This window comes from Macrosteles quadrilineatus, unplaced genomic scaffold (genome assembly GCF_028750875.1).
Source record: "Macrosteles quadrilineatus isolate MER2022 unplaced genomic scaffold, UCM_ALF_1.0 Scaffold_5__1_contigs__length_97177068, whole genome shotgun sequence".
Lineage (NCBI taxonomy): Eukaryota > Metazoa > Arthropoda > Insecta > Hemiptera > Cicadellidae > Macrosteles > Macrosteles quadrilineatus.
Window position 1 is genome coordinate 86810437 of NW_026542598.1, and position 22588 is coordinate 86833024.

A 22588-nucleotide genomic window follows, 5' to 3' on the forward strand; every position below is an offset into this window, starting at 1 on the left:
AAATATTTACACAAATTTGGATATCTTCCTCTCAAAATCAAAAGAGATTTGAACCCATTTAAATAATTTTAAATATTGACTCACTACTGAAAATTTTACTTAAATCTAATTGATTAAATTATAAAGCGTGCAAATTTGCCTTTGATCAACTACCTAATTACCTACTCTATAACTACAGTTACGGGTTTGAAGTGTTTAACACGTTCGCTGCTACGGACGTTCCGGAACGTCAAACGGGCCACGGCGCCAGGAGCTAGGAACGTTCCGGAACGTCGCTGTTCATTGTTGTTTAACGTTGCCATGGATCAGCCAGCTCGTCACGAGCGTCCTATATTACTTTGCAGCTTGTGGGGACGTACTTTTCTGACAATAAAAAATATAGTTTCCCAAAATCACAACCAGGGTCGTTAAGAACAGGGCTTTGTCCCACCTCTTTCCTGCTAGATAGCGACACCACTTTACCGACTGCAACCTGGGTAGTGCTGCTATCTATCAGAATCACTTAGTACTATGTCCAAGGCCAGTTTTATTGCAGAACATTGCCATCCAGTATAACTACTGTTGTTTTTACTGTAATTCAATGTATCGGCAGCAATGTTTAAACAGCGGCGAGCGTTAGTTCAGCTCCTGGCGCCGTCCCGACATCTAGCGGTCAGCAGCGAACGTGTTAAAGAGGCTTATTACATGACAAGCATTTTAATAAATTTATTTTTCACAGTCACATAAAAATAAAGGCAAGTGGTACATACAAGCATAATACATCTATAGATCCAAGTTAATATTTGTATATATTTTTGTCCTTTCTTTAATATTTTGGCTTAGTATAACTTTTTCCTATAATTTCCAAGTTGATATTTCTTAGGTGCAAGCGTCAGGATTGTATCTGCAAACTACGCCGTATAGATTTTGTTGAGCTTCGTCACTTTCTGTTTTGTTGAACACCTGAAAAATAGAAAATCAAATGTTTCAAAATGTTATTGTAAAGATGGTTTTAGCCAGTTTTTAAGTACTTTTGGTAGAAAGGCTTAAACAGCAGTCTAATCTTACTGAGGTAAATGGATTATAGCAAAGGATATCCGGATTGTACTCGCTCCTTCTTCCACTAAGACTCGACTACACACAGAAAGTGTATCTGAAAAGTCTTTGTTTGATGTGTTTAGTTGTTTATTTTCATCAGTAAACCTATACACTAGTAATACTTAAAAGATTGATCAGTCAGTAGGTTATATTTTTCAAAATGAAACCATTAAAAAACTTTTGTTTTTATAATTTATTTTTTAATTTAATAGTCTATGTGTTTTTACAACAGTTTGAAACAAATTAAACAAAAGCTACTTTGGATGTGGTGGCTGTAGCAATTGTTTGCGTCAAATCATAATATACTTTGGATGCATGTAGCATTCTCTCAAAATAATTTAACATGAAATGTTTCTAAGTTTATATTCGCTAATCAAAAATGATGCCAGCGTTTGGCTTCATTTGGCAGCTATTGAATAAAATTTACTTAAGTATATCCAATGTTACGCACGTCATTGAAGACGATGGTGGGTACCCATGAAAGAGTAGGGTCCAATGCCGCAGTCCTGTACCCATAATCCTCTATAAGCTTGTCTCCTGTCCCATCCACATAACAACGGATCATTCTTGCGTAGTTGACCGAAGTTTGTTGAGCACACTGTGAACATCGTCAGAATTTGTTCGTCATTCTTTGTGGTAAGTTATACAATGAATTGTTTTTTCACTCTCGAATCACAGTACTGTACTGTAAAACATGGTTTTTAAGGCATTATAATACAGTGTGTTACAAAAAGAATCATCTGATTTTGTAGGTTTATAATTTGAAAACTAATAATTATATGGATATGAGGTTAATTTTATATTAAAGAGTAACCATTAAAGTTTTTTTACATACCATTTACAGGTTGTCAATATGGTGTCCTTTAGATGAACTAACAATAAACAAACATGTAATAAAAATTTATTTAGGTAGAAAAAGTTGTAAAAACAATTGAAAATTTGAAAATAAATGCAAATTTTTTAAAGGAGGGCGTTTTTTTTAACGCCTTTTTTACGTTTTTTTTAACAGGGCGTTTTTTTTTTTTTTTTTTGTGAAGGGGTGCGTTTATCTGAAAACGCACAAGTGTCTTGTAGAAAATTTTTTTTCCTGACCATGAAAATTCTTTTAAATCTTTGCTAGCTCTTACTTCTTTAGTTATAGCCGTTAAATAAAACACGTTTTTTCGTTTTCAGATAGGACAAAAAGCTTCAGCAAAGCTTGTGCCGTCAAAAGATTACTACACGATTGCTGGGGACAACGATTGCGTCTCCGCCATTTGCAGGAAATATTCATTTTTTTGTCCTAGGATGTTAGGCACGAGCCCGTAATTGTTTTTCACATTACTTCAGGCTAGACCAGGTGTTGGGGCGTTATCACTTGGATAAAATCCATTGGTCGCGGGATTTGAGCCCGGGACCTCAAGGACCAAAGTCCCACACGCTCTGGCCACTAGACCCGCTCGTCCCCTACTGTGAAGTGAGTAGATTTAGATTTAGATTAGATTAGATTACATTTAGCGATATAATTCTAATGCATTTTACTTATAGCACAGAGAAGTAAGTACAGAACAAACAATCAACGGTAGACTTAAGTGGTGTGTCTAGCACTAGTCACTGGTGTCTAAGGCAAAGTCCAACACCGCCTCCCTCTCCCTCGTGTACTACAACGCTCACGGTGGAGTAAGACCCTGTACCCTGTGCAGTAGGAATTTCATTTCCACTCGCCCCTGGGGCTCTCCCTTGCTCATCACAAGTATATTTCCGGTACAACAATCTATAGCTAAAAGAGCGCAGTCGTTCCATAAGCATGTTTCCTCTATACATTACTTCTCTGTGCAGTTTATTTCATTTTACATGATTAATTTTAATGGTTATAAGTTAAGCATTTATTTGTATTCTTGGTCTTCATGACTACTAATTTCAGAAAACATTGCCTTTTGAAGAAAATAAAATGAGGTACAATTTTATAATACTCAGTTCCTTCATTCCTTGTTTCATCTTGCTCAGATCTTCTTAAAATCTATAATTAACTCTACACATCATTTAACTTTAAATTGCATTTTGAAAAGAAGAATTATGACACATAATCTTTATTATATGACATTACAACAAATAATATACAAAAAGCTTGAGGTAGGCCTACTGTATTACCAAAAGCTTGACTCAAGCCCTTCTTAAATGGAAATCCCCAGCTTGCAAATCTATAATTTAATTGTTCTTGACAACTTAGAAGTAGAAATCTCATCTGGTTCCACAATAAATGAGGGTTTACTATAGTTTTTTTTTTTTTTTTTTTTTTTTTTTTTTTTTTTTTTTTTCTCACTAGCAGCGCAGTTTACGTATATATGTCACAAAAAAAAATAAGAGATACATTTCATTTTTTTAACAAACATATGATACACTTAAATACCTTGTATGCAGCTTTTATCTGGTTTTCTGCATTCATGGTGCAGTATATGAAGTTGATAAGTTTCAAGTAGTGGGGTTTCTTAGAGTGAGTCACTAAACTTTTGATAGCGCAAGCATTCAGTTTGTTACCCAAACATTCCTTTGGTCCGTGTTGACATTCAAACTCCAAGTGTGCAACCTCCTGTGTAAAAAAAATCAACATATTACCATACTAAACTAACTCCACATCATAAAACAATTTAGTCATGTATCGGGAAATACTTACTAAAATCTAATTATTAAGGAAATTGACAGGAAAACAGGCTTACCTTTAATATATGTTGTACCGGTATATATTATGTGTCTCTATGGACTTTTTTAAAAGTAAGCCTGGTTTCCTGTTTATTTCCTTAATAATTCCTAGCAAATGCCCTATCTTTTTATCAGATAACCTTAAAATCTAATTAGTTATTGAAAAAGGAACCAAAATATTTTTTATTGGTTGACCTAAAGTTGGAATCAACATGACAATGTTTAAATTACTTTAAAAAAAATCATTGAATGTAAAGGAATGAAATAGTAGTTTTCATCACTAGGAGCTAAAATGGCTCTTTTTAGTATGCGATCGTGTTTTATGATACAAATAAGTACCAAAAAGACACTTTCGCTCCGTGTGATGAACAACCATTTTCATCATACTGTGGAAATAACCTTCTAATCATTACAATATTACACGACATAATTTGAGGTTATACAAAGTCGTCATCAATGTTAACATTTCTGTTGTTTACAAACATAGCTTAAAATATCGTCGTTCGCAAACAAATTTGGAGGTTAGTGAAGCAAAAATGTATGTTTTTTTCTGTTCCCTCTTTGAAGTTAACTGAAAACGATGATTTTGCAGACAATGTAGAGAACTAAAAATGGATGTTTCTTGACAATATGATAAAAAAAATTTCTTAGTTGACCAAAAGTATAAATAAGTAATAAGATATTTAAGGAAATTATCAATTTAAATTACAACAAACTAGTTCCCAGTGAGTAAGTTTGGTTTTTTGTTGTAGTTTATTATATGTTTTTTATTTTTTACACTTTTTAAAACTTGTAACATACCATCTTAAAAACCTCTTGACAAAAACAGTCTAAGCTAAAAACATAAATTAATTGTGAATACCTTAGCAAAACCAAAGGGGACAAGATCTATTTCAAGCCAGTCAGGGTATTTGTTGAACTCTCCCATAAGTGGAGTCAGCTGTTTTTGTATGAAACCAATTGAATCTGGACAGTAAGTTTCATAGTAAACTGTGATCTTTAATGTTTCCTGAAATAAAATTTGTATAAAAATTTTGCATTTGTTTAATGTTACAGTACCTTAGCTTTACCAAACGGAACAAGATCTATTTCCAGCCAGTTAGGATACCTATTGAACTCTCCCATAAGTGGAGTCAGCTGTTTTTGAATAAAATCAATAGAGTCTGGGCAGTATGTCTCGTAGTACACAGTAATCTTAACAGTTTCCTGAAAAATAAAAACCTTCAACAGTTTTTGAAAGGTGTAAGTTATTTGTTAGCAGTTTCAATTATATCAATTATTTAAGATAGGGACGCCACTATGTGCGTATTTTAACCCAAATATGAGTGGCGCGATCTTGTGGTCTTGTTAGTGACTAAGGCTGACATGTTCCTTAGACACAGCTATCATTTAATAGCCCATACAGCAGTTAATGTAAAATGGCAACATTTCTTTGTTCATGGCTGTATATAGATTTGATTTCTTCTTCAATCAATATTTTAAAGCCAGATAAAACATATTCCCTTAGTAGATTTCCCATCCTTATGGAACAGCTGAACAGGAGACTATTCTGACTATTCTCCATAAGCATTTAGCTTCTTAGGGTTTGTATTTATTGATGGTACTGATTAAAAGAAACAGCTGATCTGTATCATTAACACAGCTACAATTAATTGGAATTTCACTCATGCCAATTTCCTCATTAAATAAAATCAGCTGTAGTGAAGTACTTCAGCTGTTCATTTTCTACTTTGAAAACCTGAAGAGGAATTAGAGTTTGACTCTCGTCCCATAGAAATCTAATCACAAGAAAGGGATAGTACTTAGCGGGTTTGTCGGTTTTCACCCTCATTATCATTGGCTATTTTGACGAGATGGATCGTTGTATCGCAAGAGGACCACATAGAATATTTTGGTGAATGAAGTCAAGAAGTAGTAGTAGAAGCTGATTTCTGATTTTATTTAGCTCCCTTTACCGCATTGAAAGCTTGTTATAAGCCTGTTTACAGATAACCTTCTTACACATTGCAATTTGTTCTTTCGACACCCAAAAATATTTGACTCAAAATGACACTATGTAATTTGTAATGTAAAATCAAACATCTGTAAATCTTGGATGAAATTTAAATCTAAAAATTCATATCAACTTACTTTCTGCTCTGATAGTTTGAGGAGTCCTAGAAGAATGCTAAAAACAACAAAACCGCCTTTGATAAACCTGTAACATTCATTTGGGTAATTGATTTTGACGGGGTGCAATTAGTCTAATAAAGAAACCAGAAATCAATACACAAGTCTTTTAGAAGACGTGCGCCTTGAAGAAGCATGCACGTTCAAATCTCATTTATCACTGGCAATTTGGTGTGTGATAATGTTGACACAGCGGTTTCCATCTTGTTGGTTTCCATCCAAACTGTTGGTCCGCATCTAGAATAATAATCTATAGGTGATCTAGGCAAGGACAAACGCCTTTTTATTAAAGATATTCTTCCATTTTTGTGTTAAACTAAACAAATGGTATAGAGGTTATAAAATACTCATTTAACCTTGCTTTTTGAAAATATGTACATTAATATTCAAATAATACCACACAGATTAAAACTATATCTTGTGAAATCCGACTAAGAAATCAAGCCAAACTTTATAAGCTATTCACCCTCCAAAGGAGTGTTGAGTTACTAAAATTAGAAACATCCGACAAATTTTTTTTCAACTGTAAAAACATTTTTTTAAAGCTACATTTTGTGTAATTTAATGCATGATTAAAAAAAAATTGTGTTCGAGTTCTATCTAAATCTACTATACTTACATTTTATAGCCTTTCACAGATATTTTTTTAAGAAATTCTCACCAAACTGAATGAAGAAGGTTGTTCAATTTGCATAGGATTAATTCCGACGTATCTATCCACAATCAGTAACATTTGACATTATCTTTCTCAACAATAACCAGATCTTAAGAGGCTATCATTCAAGAACAACCAAACCTTTAGATAATGAAAACCAAGTTTATTTTTTAATATTGTTTCTACAAGTACCTAACGATATTAGAGTGAAAATTTAAAAACGTATGTTTTCAGGAAGAGCACTTTGCATATTTTTCCCCCTTTTTTTCAAAACTTTTATTATTTTTTTTATTTCATTAACATTTGAAGTTTCATAAAATGTCCACGGTAACGCAATATCTTTGGTAGTTTTCTTTTTAAAGAGCATCTTTAGTAGAAAAACACAAAATCCTGTCACGACCATAACGGACGTTTAAATTAATATTAAAAATAGTTAATATTATTTTTATAACTATGATTTGCTATAAACTAATTTACTTTTATGACCATTATACAATAAAAAGGTCACTAAGCTTTTGGTATATTTGGTCTTTCTAGAAAAAAATAAAAAAACTCAAAAAATAGAAAAAAAGCCAATAAAATCTTTTTAAGTTTGTATAACTCCGAAAAAACTTACCTGAGACCCGAAAAATCGTTATGTTTGTATAGAGGTGTGCTTCTTTTGTGTATAAAACATTAAAATATGACAATATTTTAATTTTTGAAATTTTTATGATAGAAATCATAAACGTGATGGTCAGGGACAAGCGGTACGGTCGTGAATTGTCTGGAATAATCTAAGTCTTTCCAAACAATCCTTCAATTATACTGTTAGTTATAATAAAACTATATGTTTCAATTGATCTAAACAATTTCAACAATTCAATTTACAATTATATTAAAGTTATTGTCACGACCAAATACACTATAATCCATAATCCTGGATTGGTCGTGAAAAAAACCGCGATGGTCGTGAAACTTTGGTCGTGAAATTACGTGTTATTTGGCTCTGTTCTGGCAGTAGCCCTGCACCTCATGTTCGAGGATACAAAGTGGACTTCTAGGTTAATCTGGCAATTGAAATAACTTATAAACAAAAATTAACACTATGTCTACTTCATCGAATGACTACGTACGGTCATGGACACACCAAAATTACAAAAAACACAATCTTTCCTTTATTAATCTTGTAATTCCTCCTTTCAACTCAAAACGACCGGCACTACAATCCTGACGTACACCCCGAACTAGTCTCTAAAACTAACTGACCCCATCGACGCCAGGCTTGCCACTGTCGTGCTCCAAAGTTGAAAATTTTTCCCAAATGGTCGTGACGCCAAATCGAGGGACAGACTTATTTTATCATGGTAGTCAGTCTGCAATGACAATAAAATTATAATATGCTCCTTTTTTATAAGTTTAATAACTATTGATGACAAAAAATATGGCTTTATATATTTCGGCATGAATAATTAGTCTAAAAACAGCGTGAAAGTTGGAAAATGTACCTTAGGGACACGTCATGGTCGTGAATTTCAAGACTTTAAAAATACGAAAAAATACCTAGAACCTATTTAAAACCAAATAAATGTGTGTAACATGTTGCCCCCGTCCCAAAAAATATTAAAACACATAATAATAAACTACAAATCCAGTATCTACGAAGTAAAAGGCCAGGGACATGAAAACGAACGTTTTTAAATTTTCACTCATAAACACTTAATAAATAGATACCTATTCAAACAGATTCCAAAATTTTTTTTCAAGTTAACATGGATAAGAAAGAATAAGAGTCATTTCTGAAGTAAATATCGTAAGGATGCAAATAAAATACTGATATTATTTCCTATTAGTGTTCGCGCCAAAACGGCAAGTGTCGTCCCCACCCCAGGGGCTTCGGGGGTGTGAGTGACACAGGTCAGTAAGGCACCAACGTTCGGTCGCGTCGGTAGTCATTTTTCAAGCATTACAATTTCATTCATTTAACATATCACAATCAAGTTTACATTTCAAGTTTCATGTTACATATTATCATTTACTCATTATCATTTATACAGTTTTAGCATTATCATCATATTTCAATAAACAGTGTTTTACTCCATGTGCAGTCTTATATTTCAGCTCCATCAAACCAAGTTCATTACATTACATATTTCATTACATTCAGTGCGTCTGCGTACATCGCGGTGCGTACATATCGTAAGGATGCAAATAAAATACTGATATTATTTCCTATTAGTCATATTTTACCTTACCTATTAGGCCACTCAAACCTCAGAAGGTTTTTGGCCTCGCCAACTATGCCTCGCCCTCTCTCTCTGTCTTGCATCCATTGAGCCTCTGCCCCCAATCTTCTCAAGTCCTTTTCCACTTGGTCATTCCAGCGAAGTCGTGGTCGTCCCAAGGGCCGCTTTCCTCTTGGTAGTCCTTCATTTATCGCTTTAACTGTTGCATTTTGTTCTCTTCTTGTGATATGGCCTGCCCACCTGAGTCTTCTACTTTTGATTTGGGCTATTATGTCCGGGTCTCTGTATAGCTCTCGAATCTCTTTATTAGTGAGTATTCTCCATATTCCATCTTCATTTATGGGACCATAGATGCACCTTAAAATTTTGTTTTCAAACACCATCAGCTTTTTTCCAGCCTGTTTTGACATTGCCCATACTTCTGACCCATACAATACTACAGGTTGTATGGTGGTTTAACGTGAGGTAGGAGACAGACAAGAAGGGATACCCTGGTCCTCCAGGTTTGGGGTTGGGCATAAGGCTGACAACCTTATCCCGGAAAAAACTCTCCTGTTCAGAAACGTCAACAAAAAGCCTCCTATTAGTCATAGTCATCTAAATGTTATAGATAAAAATTATATCTAACAGGCATTTATTACATTGTGTATGCTTTGTTTTTCAAAAATTATGTTTAATTTATCTCTAAGTTATATTTAGTTATTTTTTTTAGTTTCATTCCCTTAAATTAACACCAAAAGACTTTACATAAAACAACACATGTTAGCAAAATACACTATAGTGTAAGATGGAAATTAGTTCGATTAGGATTCCGTATAATTTTATTTTGGTAATTTCCATAGTTAATACAGTTTGCTGATTTTAGACTTTATTCCTTTATTCTTTTACAGAATGTTGACATTCCTACTCTAAGGTCTAATCTATAATCTAAGCTCGAGGTATGTATTCGGTTAAGATGTTATCATAATCTTACTGATCTAACATCATTCATTACTAATAGTAAATTTTTATTGACCAAGGCTTGGATGATTCACTGATTACTTCTTAATTACAACGAAAAGCCACATTCTTTATCAATTTATTTGAAAACTGATGAATCGTCTAAGGGAAAGTCATAATAAACTATCGCACTAATGTCACATTTGGTATAGGTAAAACAATTAAAAAATATAACTAGACTATAATTGTTTTTGATGATAATTATTTGAACAATTAAGGTATGAAAGGATTTTTCCTGCTTCGGAACGCCCACAATGTTCTTTGGTTCATCTCCAATTGGTGTTCCTGCTTATAAACGTTCCAGATGTTGGTTATCGCACGGAACGTAATGAAGTACAGAACTTCGAAGAGGCTCAACACGCTGATGCCAAGGAAAAGACTCAAAATCCCTCCAATGCTGGCTGAAAAACCCAAGCTAAATGAATGTTTTCATCAAATGTCTGTTAAAATAACCACGGTGTAACGCTGTAATCAATTCTGTAATCCGAGACATTTTTTATTTTCCTTTAAATCTGGGGGGGTTTTATTTGACTTTTTAACAATACAGCAATAAAGGTTGTACCACAAATTTTATCAATATATTTTTTATCTGTAAAATATAAGGTTACATCTCTTATAATTGAGGACTACTACTATTGAAATAGTGTAAACTAAACCAATACCTGGTACATATACACTTTTAGTTATCAAATTTTACACAAGCTAACTATCTATTAAACTATCAAACTATCTATTAATGGGCTAAATAAATCTCACCAACATATGCTGCAGAACCCATTAAAGCAGTTCTTTTTGTCATGTTCATGTACTTCTTTTTTACCGCAATGGCCAGGAGGGAAATTGAAGTTGTGCTGAAATTAAGAAAATATCATTATTCTATTATCTTTAGCACTATATGACACAGTTTCAAATCCAACAGTACTGGGAAATTGACTAGAAAATTGAATCTAAAATAGAAAATTCAACAAAACCGTCTTTGTCATTAAACACGCATAACGGTTAACATTAAAAATTTTGTTGCAAACCGGCAGACTCTATTAACTCAATGGCTGTAAAATTGGGCACTTCCATTTTTCCACAAACAGATGTTTGAGGCCTTACTTGAGGTCCACTTTTCCGGGGATGGTGGCGAAGGAAGAATTAACCATGAACTCCCAGGGTCGCCAGTGAATCTCCGGAAAGTAGTCTATCTCGTTGCACGACGGAAGACATTGACAGTTATCCTTGCCTTTCAATCGCATCTCCTGCTTGATCATCATAGCTTTAACAATAAACGACTTTTAAACACACAACACTTTGGCAAACTCAGTAGTGCTCACCTGATAAAAGGTTGCCGGAACCTTAGAAAAGTCAGTAGCTTTTTGATGGTTTGGTTGTAACTAAATACATCTGTTGCTGATCATAGGGCTTTAAATAAATTATCCTTACTAAGGAAACAGCTGATTTAGTCAGTGCAAAAGCTACACAGATCATGTTACAGTTGTCTATTCTACACACATGCTTCACTCATTGGGTTAAAGTACACACCTAGGTGGCGTCCCCATCTCTAATTGATAATGGTAATGATACCGAGAGTATTGAGCCATTTCAGTACTTAAAAATTACCTTGACTATATTCTAACACTAGGTTAATATTTTAGATTTTTAAAAACACCATATCCACTATACATATAATTTGTTATGAATTATTTAAACTACGTATTGTAAAAAAAGTTATGACTTACATTGACTTTTCTCCACACATAGCAGTCTGCTATGACCACAAAGTGGCATTGATAAATTTCCTGAAAAATTTGTAAAATTAGTTTCATATTTATAGCTTACACTTAAGAGCATATTTTCTTTGGCTGTTAAGAGAAGTATACATTCTATTTTCATGTTAAAGCTGTAGTTTTAGACGTAAAGTGAAAATAACATAATTGAATTAAACCACAAGAGGTTGATGTCAATTTCTATACTGTCAAATTCACAAACGTTTAAAAAAATTTAGGAAAATACCAGAGTTTAGACCTCTCCTTTAGAGAAAACCTAAGCAAATTAATTCTCATGGAGTGGATATAAATAATGTTACATAAAAAAGTGATATCTACTAGGGTGGCTAAACGAGACGCAGCCGCAGTTAGCGTAGGTGTTGTTAGAATCACACTCCCTCTCACAGTTGCGCTGCGTGTAGATGTGAAAGTAGCGGAGATACCTCTCCCTCTCAAAGTAGCATCCTCTCTTCATAGGGTTCCATACCTTCACCACATCATCAGTACCTGAAAATCCCCAAGATATAAGTAAGTAAAAAATGGCCATTCTAGAATAAAAAATTTAAACTATAGGAAACCAATGTAAAATCTACAAAATTTTAATTTTATTTTAAATTCATGGATTCGTTGTTGAATTCATTTTTTTATGTTAAATTAAATTTTTTGGTATGTTATCTCTCCATTAAAACTTAATAGAAATACAAATAATTGAATTAAAAATTAATTTTAAAATGACATTGTTTATAGCTTATAGTAGTTTCTGTGATAAAAATACAAAAATTAACTTAATAATAGACTAAAACTCTATATAGGCATATGAAAATAATAAAAATAACACTTACTTGTTACAACTGGAGTTATGAAAACCATGACTCGGTAATTTGTCTTAAGAAAAATATTGCTGTGTACTCGCCAAGGTATTTCAGCTGGATTGTGAAGATATATCTGAAGGAAATATTTTAAAGTTTCTTAAGAAAAGGTTTTTGGTATATTTTCATTATTGATTTTGAACAGTGCAAGTAGACTTCTCATAACATTTTAAAAGAAGTGTGAATCATATTGTCTACTTTTGAGTGTGATTATGGTGACTGAATGTTTTTTCCTTTATTAGAGCTAGTTACATCTTGTGCTTCAATTGTGTTAATTTTTGTTGAAGTTTGTGAATGACCTTCAAATTAAATGATAATTTTAAACTACTAGGACTGAAGATGGTTCCTTAAGAGTCCTTGGAGGCTAGCAGCCATCTTGAATGATTTCAAACAGCTGCTGAAGGGTAAATTATCATCCAAAAATTGTTTTTCAAACACCAAAGTGGTGATAGTGTAAATATCTAGTATACTGTCAAATTAGAAATGTTGTTTGTGTTTTGAATGTATTTTTATATTAAGGCAGTCCATGGAATCCAACGGCCATCGGCCATCTTGGATTTGCCCGCCATAAAAGCAATATTTAATTTTGTTATTTTCAAACAGCCACTGAAGAGTTATTTACCAGCTCAAAATATTTTTTCTAGTATACTGTGAGATTAGAAATTTGCTTTGCAGTTTTTTAATTGTTTTATGAGTTAGAACGTCTAGGCTCCATAAGGACTCTTAAGAAACAAACTAGTTGCTACCTTGGCAATCAGATTACTTTATGCAAGTATTTAGCTAATTTCATGTAAACAACTGACAATTCCAATCTTTAAGGGGGTATTTTATTCATAATTTTCATTCACATAACTTTTTAGTTTTTAAAACTTTAAAATTCTTGGAAAACAAGAAAAGCTTTTAAAAAGTGAGTTTTTTTAGTTCTTTATGACACAACTACTCGTAGTACTACAAACCTGTTAAAATCTACAATTCGAATTAAATACATCAACAATATCCAAGCAGTTACCGAGAACGCCCTATTGTTGAAGCTGCAAACGTCATCGTAGTCATTGTCCCGGACGCTCAGCAAGTACCGTGTGCTGCTGGAGTACGCGTTACCCCACAATCTGAGTGGTAGAGCGTCATAACGCTCACTCTGATACCCGAGGTCTGGAGTCCACACATTGTGGTCCACTCTCTTCCCGTCCAACAGTCCGTACTTCTTGTACCTGCAATTATCAGGCAAATATAAAATAGCCACTTATAAAAGAGGAAAATACAACTTGACAATTAGATTATCCCCCAAAGGGTGCTATTGGCCATCAAAGAGTGTCGTAACAAGACTTTTACTAACAATCTGTAAGAGTGCACCATTGACTGTTGGATACTGAAGTAGACATCTATATGGAAGCTAAATGACTGATAACTCACACTTCCAGAAACTCAGGTCTGAGGAATGCTTCCAGCGGCAGCATGTTGTGGACGAAGCAGATTGACGACGGAGTTATAATGGTCTGTAGATGCGCCGGGAGAGGTTCTATGTTCTTGTGCATCCTGGTGACGGAGATGAAAACGTTGCGTACATCCGGCAGATAATTCTGGCAACAGGATGAGTAAAATTACATTCACAGTCAAGATTATATTTAGAAAACTGTGCTAGTTTGTGGTAGAATACTGAGTTGATTTTTAGTTCAGTAAAATTGTTGGAAAGAGTGAGCGTATTTCTTTCTTTTTGTCCCCTGAACTCTAATTTTCTCAGAGTTAGCTAAACTCTTATCACCTTCTGTGTTTTAAAGTGCATAATTGTGATGGTTACTGGTAACTAGTTTAATTTTAGTTTATGGTACGTTAATTGAAAACTGTACGTTTCGAGAGGTAAACTTGTTTTTTGGTTATGTAATATATAATTGTTGCGTAGTCAATGTTTGGAAAAAACTTTAGGTATGTTAGGTAGGTTGAGTCACTCGAAAACAGGAGGAGATTCCTAACTACCCGAAACGTATTGCAGTCCATCCTCTTCTCCAAAAATTCCCAAGTAATTGGTTTTAATGAAAAGGATATGTTCATCTTTGTCACTATTACAATACATGTCAACACATACTTCTCCCATGGCCGCCTTTAACTCCAGACCGCGGCCTTTGAAGTGGCAAAAACGTCGCAACTAGTGTTGTAACAGCTGTTTTGTTTGGTGGCAGCTAATGGTATTTTGTGTATTTTAGTGAATTTTCCATATAGGGAATAAGCTGTTACCGTAGGTCTCATGGTAAGACCTGGACCAGGTTCCGATTTATTTTTTTTTATACGGAGGCTTGGTTACTGGGATTTGAAAATATTGACTCCACTTTTAAATGTACAGAAATAGATTTTCAATTTTTTTTGTTTTGGTGTTCAATCCCAGACAGCACAAAGATATTTTATAAATATTTTAAAAATATATATCCATCTTTAAAATATTTTATATATTTTAATATTATTTTTAAAATACTTTTTTTTAATTTTTGAATAATATTTTAACATAATAGTTTTAAAATATTTTAAAATGATTTTTTAATTGTCTTAAAAATATATTTTGTAAATATTTTCTATTTTTCGGTTGAATATATTTACAAAATATTTTTAATATATTAAGACAAAATAATTTAGTTTTTTATGTAAAAGATATTTTTAAAATATTTTATTTACCATAAAAAATAGCTTTTAAAAATATTTTTAAAGAATTGTAACTGTAAAAATATTTTTAAAAACACTTTATAACACCTTTATAAAGAATATTATAGAAATATTTTATAAATAGCCTGTTTAAGTTTTAAAAATATATTTTGGTAATTTGTTTCAACCGAGCTTGGTAAAATATATTTCCCACACATTTAAAAAATATATTTTGACAGCAAATTTCTTGTTCCTTAAAGAATTGTTTTAGGGCCATGACTAATAGCTATTTACATTACAAGTGTAGTGAGAGCGTTTTTACATCACGCAGGTGAAAGTTGTGCAACGAGCGAAGCGAGTTGCATAATTTACCTAAGTGATGTAAACACGCTCTTGCGTAACGTGTAACGTACAAGATTTTACCTGACCCGACAATATACAGGAGGTTACGAACAATATTTTTCATTACCCATTTCACTCATCTTATAACAGTAAGGTTCATTTACAAACAAAAGCTAGGTTAGGAAAATTCTCCAAAACATAACAATAACAATAAAATTCAAGCACACAGCTGATTTCTAGCGTTAAACGTCGTTGGCTCCATAGAGTTATATTTTTTAAGTTATCCACTCAATGTTATTTAAATGGGTTTCATTACATCACCGAGTGAGTTTTTTGATACTTTACATCACTCGAGTAGTAAGGAAGTTGTATACATCACGCTTAGGATAGGGAAGTTTAACATGGCGGGTTAGGTAAAAGACTTTTTTTTTAAATAATTCAAGTAGCCTATACTATAAATCGCATGTATATTACAGTTGTCTTAAAATCACCCCAAAAATAATTCCTTTTTTCCAAACAGTTAAACAAAATGTTTAGACTATCTTATAAAAGTGAACTTTTAACATACCGGATGTCCGCCCATGTAGCACACATTGTTATTGTTGGCCCAACGTTGGGAAATGGTCGGTACGGTTATGGGATCTATAGTAAATTGGATCTATAATAAATTATAGATTTAGTTATAGATTATAGAGCAGGGAACACCTGCTTAATATAGAACAATTAAATAATGCAATTTTTTTATTAATATTTTTTAACTTATTTGAGTTAATTTTTAATAGTTGTACAATTAAAGGGGAAACATTAATTAATGTTATAATAATAAATTATAATAACATTACTAATCTAATTGTAATTAAATAATCTTTATTCAAATACCAGTACCCTCTCCAACTCCCAGAAAAACAATTCATCTACTTGATGCCTAAACAGATTAACAGAAAATACTGTGGTATCAAAAATATTTCAAGTATTGCGACCATTGCAACTGTCGGCTACTCTTTCACCACTAGAAACCCCTCAAAACAAATTAACACAGATAGCTCAGAGGTAAGGTAGGAGGCTCACAAGACAAAGGTACCAGGTTCAATTCCCCGTCCTGGCAAAAAAATTGTGTTCTAGATTTTTTTCAAAATTTGTTTTTATGAACTATTTAATCAATTTACTCAACTAATAGTTATGCTTTTCACACTAAATCTTTATTATTTAAAATATTTAAATACATTTTTTAATAATTTTTTTATAACATTTATAAAATATTAAAACAAAATATTTTATTAAAATATTTTTAGTATACATTCGGGGTGGAATAGGATGCATTTTTAAAATATATTTTTTCGAATGGGTAGCCTCCGGATTATCAAGATACAATTAAAGTGGTTTAAATACCTGTAATGTCGATAATCCAATCGGTTGTGAAAAGTACGGGAATATTTGTAGTAAGTTGAAACCTTATATTCAGAACAGGAGTTGGTTTGCATATTTAGTGTGCATTTTCCAGATATGCTGGCAAAACTATTACTGTATAGGAATGCATATAAACCTTCGCAAATACAATATCTGACAGTTTCAAAGCCAAAACGAATGCTTTGCAATTAAATGTCACCCGATCGTGTTAGTCCATATTTTATATCTAATGATAAAAGGAATTGCTTTATAAATCTATGAGGCATAGCCCTAAGGTAGGCCTGTAATTGAAAGTTACTTTTGACACTGGTTAAAAGTAGTTAAAATACTACATCAACCTCAGTACTGCACACTTTACTTTACTACTTTACTTTTGAAAAAGAGGTTGGCGGCCTCTTTTAACCTTGCATTTGCCCGTCCACATAGACTAACCGCCCGTGCGTGGAACGTTAAAGCAAAGCAAGGCGGTACAGTACAAAGGTGAACTGTACTGATACATTTTAGTGGCAGTGGCCAGGATCCGAACCCACGTCATCGCTGCCATGGGTCCGAAGTCCGCGACGCTACCGACTGAGCCACCGGGTCACTATAGTAATACCAGAAACGAAAGATCCCTGGGCCGTTTCGAGCCGCGCAGGTTTGAATGGTACGCCACACCTACCGCGCGAACAACGTGATCTTTTCGTTTCTGCGCAGGTTGTTTTGTTCTTGGGATGTCTATAATTCACTTTATTCGGGTTGAAATTTTCATTAACAAAGGCGCTCTTGTCTTCTCCATGAAACACTGAGAAATAAGGACATTAATGCGTTACCAACAGACATACACACACAAATACAAAATTAAATTAGGGGATTTGCTACGCTTTAACCAAAGCAAATTACAAACAAAATAATTATTTGAAAGTTTTGATAGTGTCATCAAATTTTATGATAATCGTCTTTAGGCCTAATCAAATTGTAAAATTAGTGTGTAGATCCGTTGGCAAATATATAAATAAGTAAATAAATATACACAGTCCACAAATCATTGATACGTTATCAACGCCAAGCTTTACAAATTCATTATGGTTTGCTAAAAAAATCTTTCACTAATGTTTTATCATTTTCATAGCATAAACTAACATTTTGGAGTCCAGACAGAAAATGCAAAAATTATACAGTAATACATCAATTAAATTTAATAAGAAATAAGGTGCAGCACTAACGATAGGCCTAACTATAGTTGTAAATAGTGATATGTTTCTGGGTTTCGTTTGTATGTAAAAATGATTCTTAATACTACCACCGGTTCTAAGGAAAAGCAGCAAAAAAACCATGCAATAACCAACGTTTACATTTAAGAAAAGAACTATATAGTACTTATAACCAATTCAAACCGTCCTTCTAATCAAACTGTATTATAGGTCCGTTGGCAAATAAATAAATACACAGGCCACAAAACATGTAACATGTAACGTTAACGATGTAAAGCTTTAAACAATCACTAGGCCTATAGTTTGCTCAAAAAACCATCAGTTAATGTGGTGCAGTACCAAAGTTAAGTTATCCCTTGGTTTTTTTTAGTTTTCGAAAATCAAAGTTAATTCCCATTAATAGCATTTTTTGTAAGCAACTTTTAATGTTAACATATTAATGACAGTTTGATGAAACCACCTTTATCCAAACAATGGTTTCTTATTTTAAAGGTTACGTAATCTCTAAACGATAATCGGTACATATATCTAGCAAATATTCGGAGGAAATGTGACAAAAAACGCACAAATCTGGGGTTTTGGACGTTTGTAGTTTTACTTCTTAAGTAGCAAAAGTACCGATATCGTTGTCGAAATGTAAGTATACTGTAAGTAGAAACCAAAGTGACACATTGGAAAAGCGAGTTTAGCTACATCTGTAAGTTAAACCTCTGTTACGATCACAGCGAAATCAGAAAGATCTTCCAAGAACGCAGCAACATCCACGATCACCCACTGCAGTTGTGATATTTTACTTTGCACTTTACACAACTGTCATTGAAGCGCCGTCAATGAGTGGAAACCTTTTTTGTAAGCTATTGGTGACGATGATTAAAAATTGTAAGTTTCCCAGCACTAATACAACACTGATTCGCAGAGTATTTCCCCCGGTTATCAAAACTCAAGAACAATCGTTGCACTTGCGATTAATTAAACCGGTTAAGTAAGGCACAACGTTTTTAATCTCACTTGGTTTGGATGTGCTAACAAAACTTGATCGGAAATGGTTGCGGTATTTGTAAACAACTTTTAATGTAAACATATCAGTGACAGCTAGAAGTGAGAACTAATCCAAACAGCTGATCGTTATTTCATAAAATTCATAGTAAACATTCGGATAAAATTTGGGGTTTTTGATGGTTCGTTATTTTGTTTTCTAAGAATCGAGGCCATGTTTTTATAGCCAAAGACACTCTCACCATTCCAGTAAATACAGAAAAATGATTAGAACCTTGATCGGTACTCTAGTTTTCTAGGAGTAGGCCGCGTAAAATGACATTTTGGCGTTACAGACGGAACCACAGAATGGACAAACAGACAAACAGACAGAAATTGAGATAAGACTCGTTTCGGCTTTCTTAGGCTATGAAACGTAAAAATAACCAAAAACTGCATTATTGTATGCAATGTACTGACAAAACTATAATTTTATTTATATAGATACATTCTAAAATTTAAATAAATAGTATGTGAATTAAATTAGCTGGTGTCACCTGTCTGTCATGTTATTTTATGGGATGTCTGCCGCAAAACACTACTTGCAATGTCGCCATTTCAACTAGGTCGCGGTCTGGAGTTAAAGGTGGCCGTGCTTTTCCTCAACCACAACTAGCAGTTGATGTTAATTTCTTTTTCCTCATGTAGTAGTTTACAGATACATTATCAGTACAAAATAATCTTTTGTTATAAAATCTTCTCTTGACCTATTTATTCTTATCAATAACAATATAATGTCTCAACACCACTGTTGTTGAGATGGTAAGTAATGGCCTTTATAGTTTGATGGTATTTTTACTAACTTAGGAAATCTAAAGATTTTATTCAGTTTCTACATAGGAATTTTTTGTCTGACTGTGGCTATTTTGAAAACTTACTTTAATTACATGGGTTAAAGCTTCATCATCAAGATAGTCAGATCCTCCTCCAGCATGGCCACAAAGGTTACGCACAACGTCCAGCCGAGCCTTCCTGAGATGCAAAGACACACGTCATAATCTCTATAACTAATATTGAAACTTATACTCATGCTCACAAAATGTAGGCAGTTTTAGGTAAAGAAATCTATCCCCTCCGCTTGATCCTACATTTAAAACAATATAGCTAAACAGTTGAGGTTTGCCAAAATGTCAATCAGCTTCAACATACATTAAGCAAAGAGTAGTGGGGTAACTTCCCTTTCCGTAAAACCGCCTAAATTTTGCTAACGGACTAATTACAAAAGTCCAAAATTTGAGTAACTTACAAAACTACATAACACATTTCACTTGTTTCAAGTTCATCTTTCATTTATACTTAAAATACATTACACCTTACTTGTTTTCAGATCTCTAGATATTGAGATCTAATTAATTTTAGAAACTATAATGATAAATTCTTTGTTCACCAAGAGAGACCCCAGAATTACTGTATAGCATTTCAAAACCTTGCAAAAAATTAAAAATTAAATTCGAATTTGAGCTTATTCTACTTCACTTGTAAAAAGAAGTGTGGATAGTTCGAATTTGAAAAGAGAGATGTAGCTGACTTTATGAGGACTCAACTTAATCAACATTTTGTTTTTGGTCAAAAAGAGATTGCCTTTTAAAACCTCACTTGGAACTGTTGAGATTATTGGTTGGGCCATTGAAGGTTGGTCTTTTGAAAGATCCTTGATATCAACTTTGGAAAAAGTGGTACTTGGATGTATTAAGATTTCATCGCAGAAATTACGAGGGACTACGTTTGCCAAGGACATTTACCATGGTTTGTGTTTTATAAAATAGCAATGCTACAGTACAGCTTTAAGGGGGTAACTACACAACTTAGTTACAGTTAATTCTTACATTGAATCGTTGAGGTTGGTCTCCTTGTAGAGTGCTGAGACATCCACCTTGGCATGAGAGATGTGGCTGGATGTGCAGACAGTGACGGCTGGGGAGGGGATGGACCAGCTAGATGTGGCTCGGGTCTCCACAGACATAACGACAGGGGTGGTGTAGAAGTCTGAACTGACCAGAGCGACAAAGTACCAGCAACTGGAGTACGTCACTACCATGGCCAGGCCCCAGAACAATCTGGCAAATTGATTAATCCAGATATTTACAATTTTAGAGAGAAAATAGTTTTCAATGACACTAACACAAAATTTGGCATATTAGGGTAGACAATTAGTAAAGAGGTAGTGGTAGGGATATAGGTTGCATAGCATCAATACCGGTACCTAAAACTCTACATCTCTATCTACCTCCACTTTCACTACTCTTAACACCTCTACCTTAACTCCGTCTTTTCCTCCACCTCCACATCTACCTCTACCTCCACCTCTGCTCTCCTCGTTAGCTATCCTCCGTCTTCACACCTTCATTCCCCTAAACCCCCTCCTCCACCTCTTCTATCTCCTTCACATTTAACTCTTCCTCTACTCCATCTTGATCTCATCCTCTACTTCTACCTCTTACTCTGCCTTCAGCTCCTCTCTCTCTACCTCGTTCTTCACCTCCTCCTCCATAACTTTCTATACCTCTCGACCACTTGCTTTTATACCTATACCTCCCCTCCCCTCCCTCTCAACTTCTTCCTCCTACCCTGTTGCACTATCTAACTACCTACCGCATGGACCTTTCTGACTATCCCATTGTCACCTGTAGCAGGTCAGATGAAAATTCAAGCAAGGTACCTCACCTCTCCAGTAAGCTCCTGTTCCGCTCGGCCAGGTAGCGGACTCCATGTAGGGTTGTCATCTCGGAAAACTGTCTCACGTAGTCCGGACCCTTCTCCTTCAGCAGCTCCCACCAGAGCTGTCGGCGACTGCCCATCTATGTAAAAAAGAATTAGGAAAATAAGTAAACAATTTATGATAAAAAGTGTTAATTAATTTTACATGTTATTGCATAAGAAAGCCAAAATTAGTTTTATCAATTTGTGCCTGTGTTGTATGTGTATGTAGGCGAAGACAAGATGACAGTTACATTACTCACTAAAAAAAAAATATAGCAACGAAGAAGATCGAGGAAGAGATTAAGATAACATTACAGACATCAGGAAAATCATCAAATAAATATACATCGTTTTATGCATAAAAAACTTCCATGTATACAGAACTACTATTTATACAAAATTAAGTTTTAATAATCATATCCTCCGAGTGTGTTAGTTCTAAGCCTTAGAAAACCTACAACTCCAAAAGCTATAACAGCCTAATGTTATTTATGCCTCTCTTAGCATAAGAGGTTGTTGCAACACAGAAAATTGAACTGATTTTCATAATCCCTCTCAAATCTCAAAGAGTCGTAACAGTAAATTCGTTAATACCTTGACCGTTGTGCTCTATCAATCAAAACACTGATATACCCTTTTTATTGTAATCCTCTTCATGTTGAAACACTGATCACGATTACTCTCGACCACAATGTGTATAAGAACGTTTAAGCATTGATTATGTACAATTTGTAGTCAATGGTTCAGGGCTTATTATTTTTGAATGACGTCTGCATGTGTTTCAAGAGCCCTTCCGTTACTTCGCGTGTTTATAATTCTATGCAAATATTTATTTTCATTCTGTTGAAAGACTTGT

The 22588-nt window shown here is 33.9% G+C and overlaps 2 protein-coding genes across 3 annotated transcripts; both read right to left on the minus strand.

Moving 5' to 3' along the window:
- Window positions 1–692: 692 nt before the first annotated feature.
- Window positions 693–6657, minus strand: LOC128995159 (GILT-like protein 1). 2 transcript variants are annotated; one of them, XM_054420076.1, is made up of 6 exons: window positions 6545–6657; window positions 5887–5953; window positions 4619–4765; window positions 3467–3646; window positions 1529–1675; window positions 693–942 (listed from the first exon to the last, which is right to left on the minus strand). In XM_054420076.1, coding segments are annotated over exons 1-6 (627 nt in total). In that variant the 5' UTR covers window positions 6547–6657; the 3' UTR covers window positions 693–858. The 2 variants fall into 2 exon arrangements, with proteins under 2 accessions (XP_054276051.1, XP_054276050.1); XM_054420075.1 differs by lacking the exon at window positions 4619–4765 and adding an exon at window positions 4816–4962.
- A 2983-nt stretch (window positions 6658–9640) lies between these two features.
- On the minus strand, window positions 9641–21523 carry LOC128995760 (pickpocket protein 28-like). The gene is made up of 11 exons (XM_054420778.1): window positions 21474–21523; window positions 20859–21089; window positions 19911–20004; window positions 13838–14004; window positions 13434–13635; window positions 12398–12500; window positions 11895–12062; window positions 11529–11588; window positions 10906–11065; window positions 10561–10655; window positions 9641–10205 (listed from the first exon to the last, which is right to left on the minus strand). Exons 1-11 carry the CDS (start codon window positions 21521–21523, stop codon window positions 10018–10020), a joined length of 1518 nt encoding a protein of 505 aa, XP_054276753.1. The 3' UTR covers window positions 9641–10017.
- Between the last annotated feature and the right edge of the window lie 1065 nt (window positions 21524–22588).

Excerpts from the sequence above, each read along its gene's own strand:
- LOC128995159 (XM_054420076.1), bottom strand. Across the intron at positions 4,766-5,886 it reads TCAAACTATCAGAGCAGAAA|GAAACATTAAAGATCACAGT; the intron begins GTAAGTTGATAT and ends ATTTTATTTCAG. Across the intron at positions 943-1,528 it reads CCACCATCGTCTTCAATGAC|GTGTTCAACAAAACAGAAAG; the intron begins GTGCGTAACATT and ends TCTATTTTTCAG.
- LOC128995760 (XM_054420778.1), bottom strand. The coding sequence starts at position 21,523 with ATGGAGGAGGAGGTGAAGAACGAGGTAGAGAGAGAGGAGCTGAAGGCA. Across the intron at positions 12,501-13,433 it reads TCAACAATAGGGCGTTCTCG|ATATATCTTCACAATCCAGC; the intron begins GTAACTGCTTGG and ends TATTTCCTTCAG. Across the intron at positions 10,656-10,905 it reads CCCGGAAAAGTGGACCTCAA|CACAACTTCAATTTCCCTCC; the intron begins GTAAGGCCTCAA and ends TCTTAATTTCAG.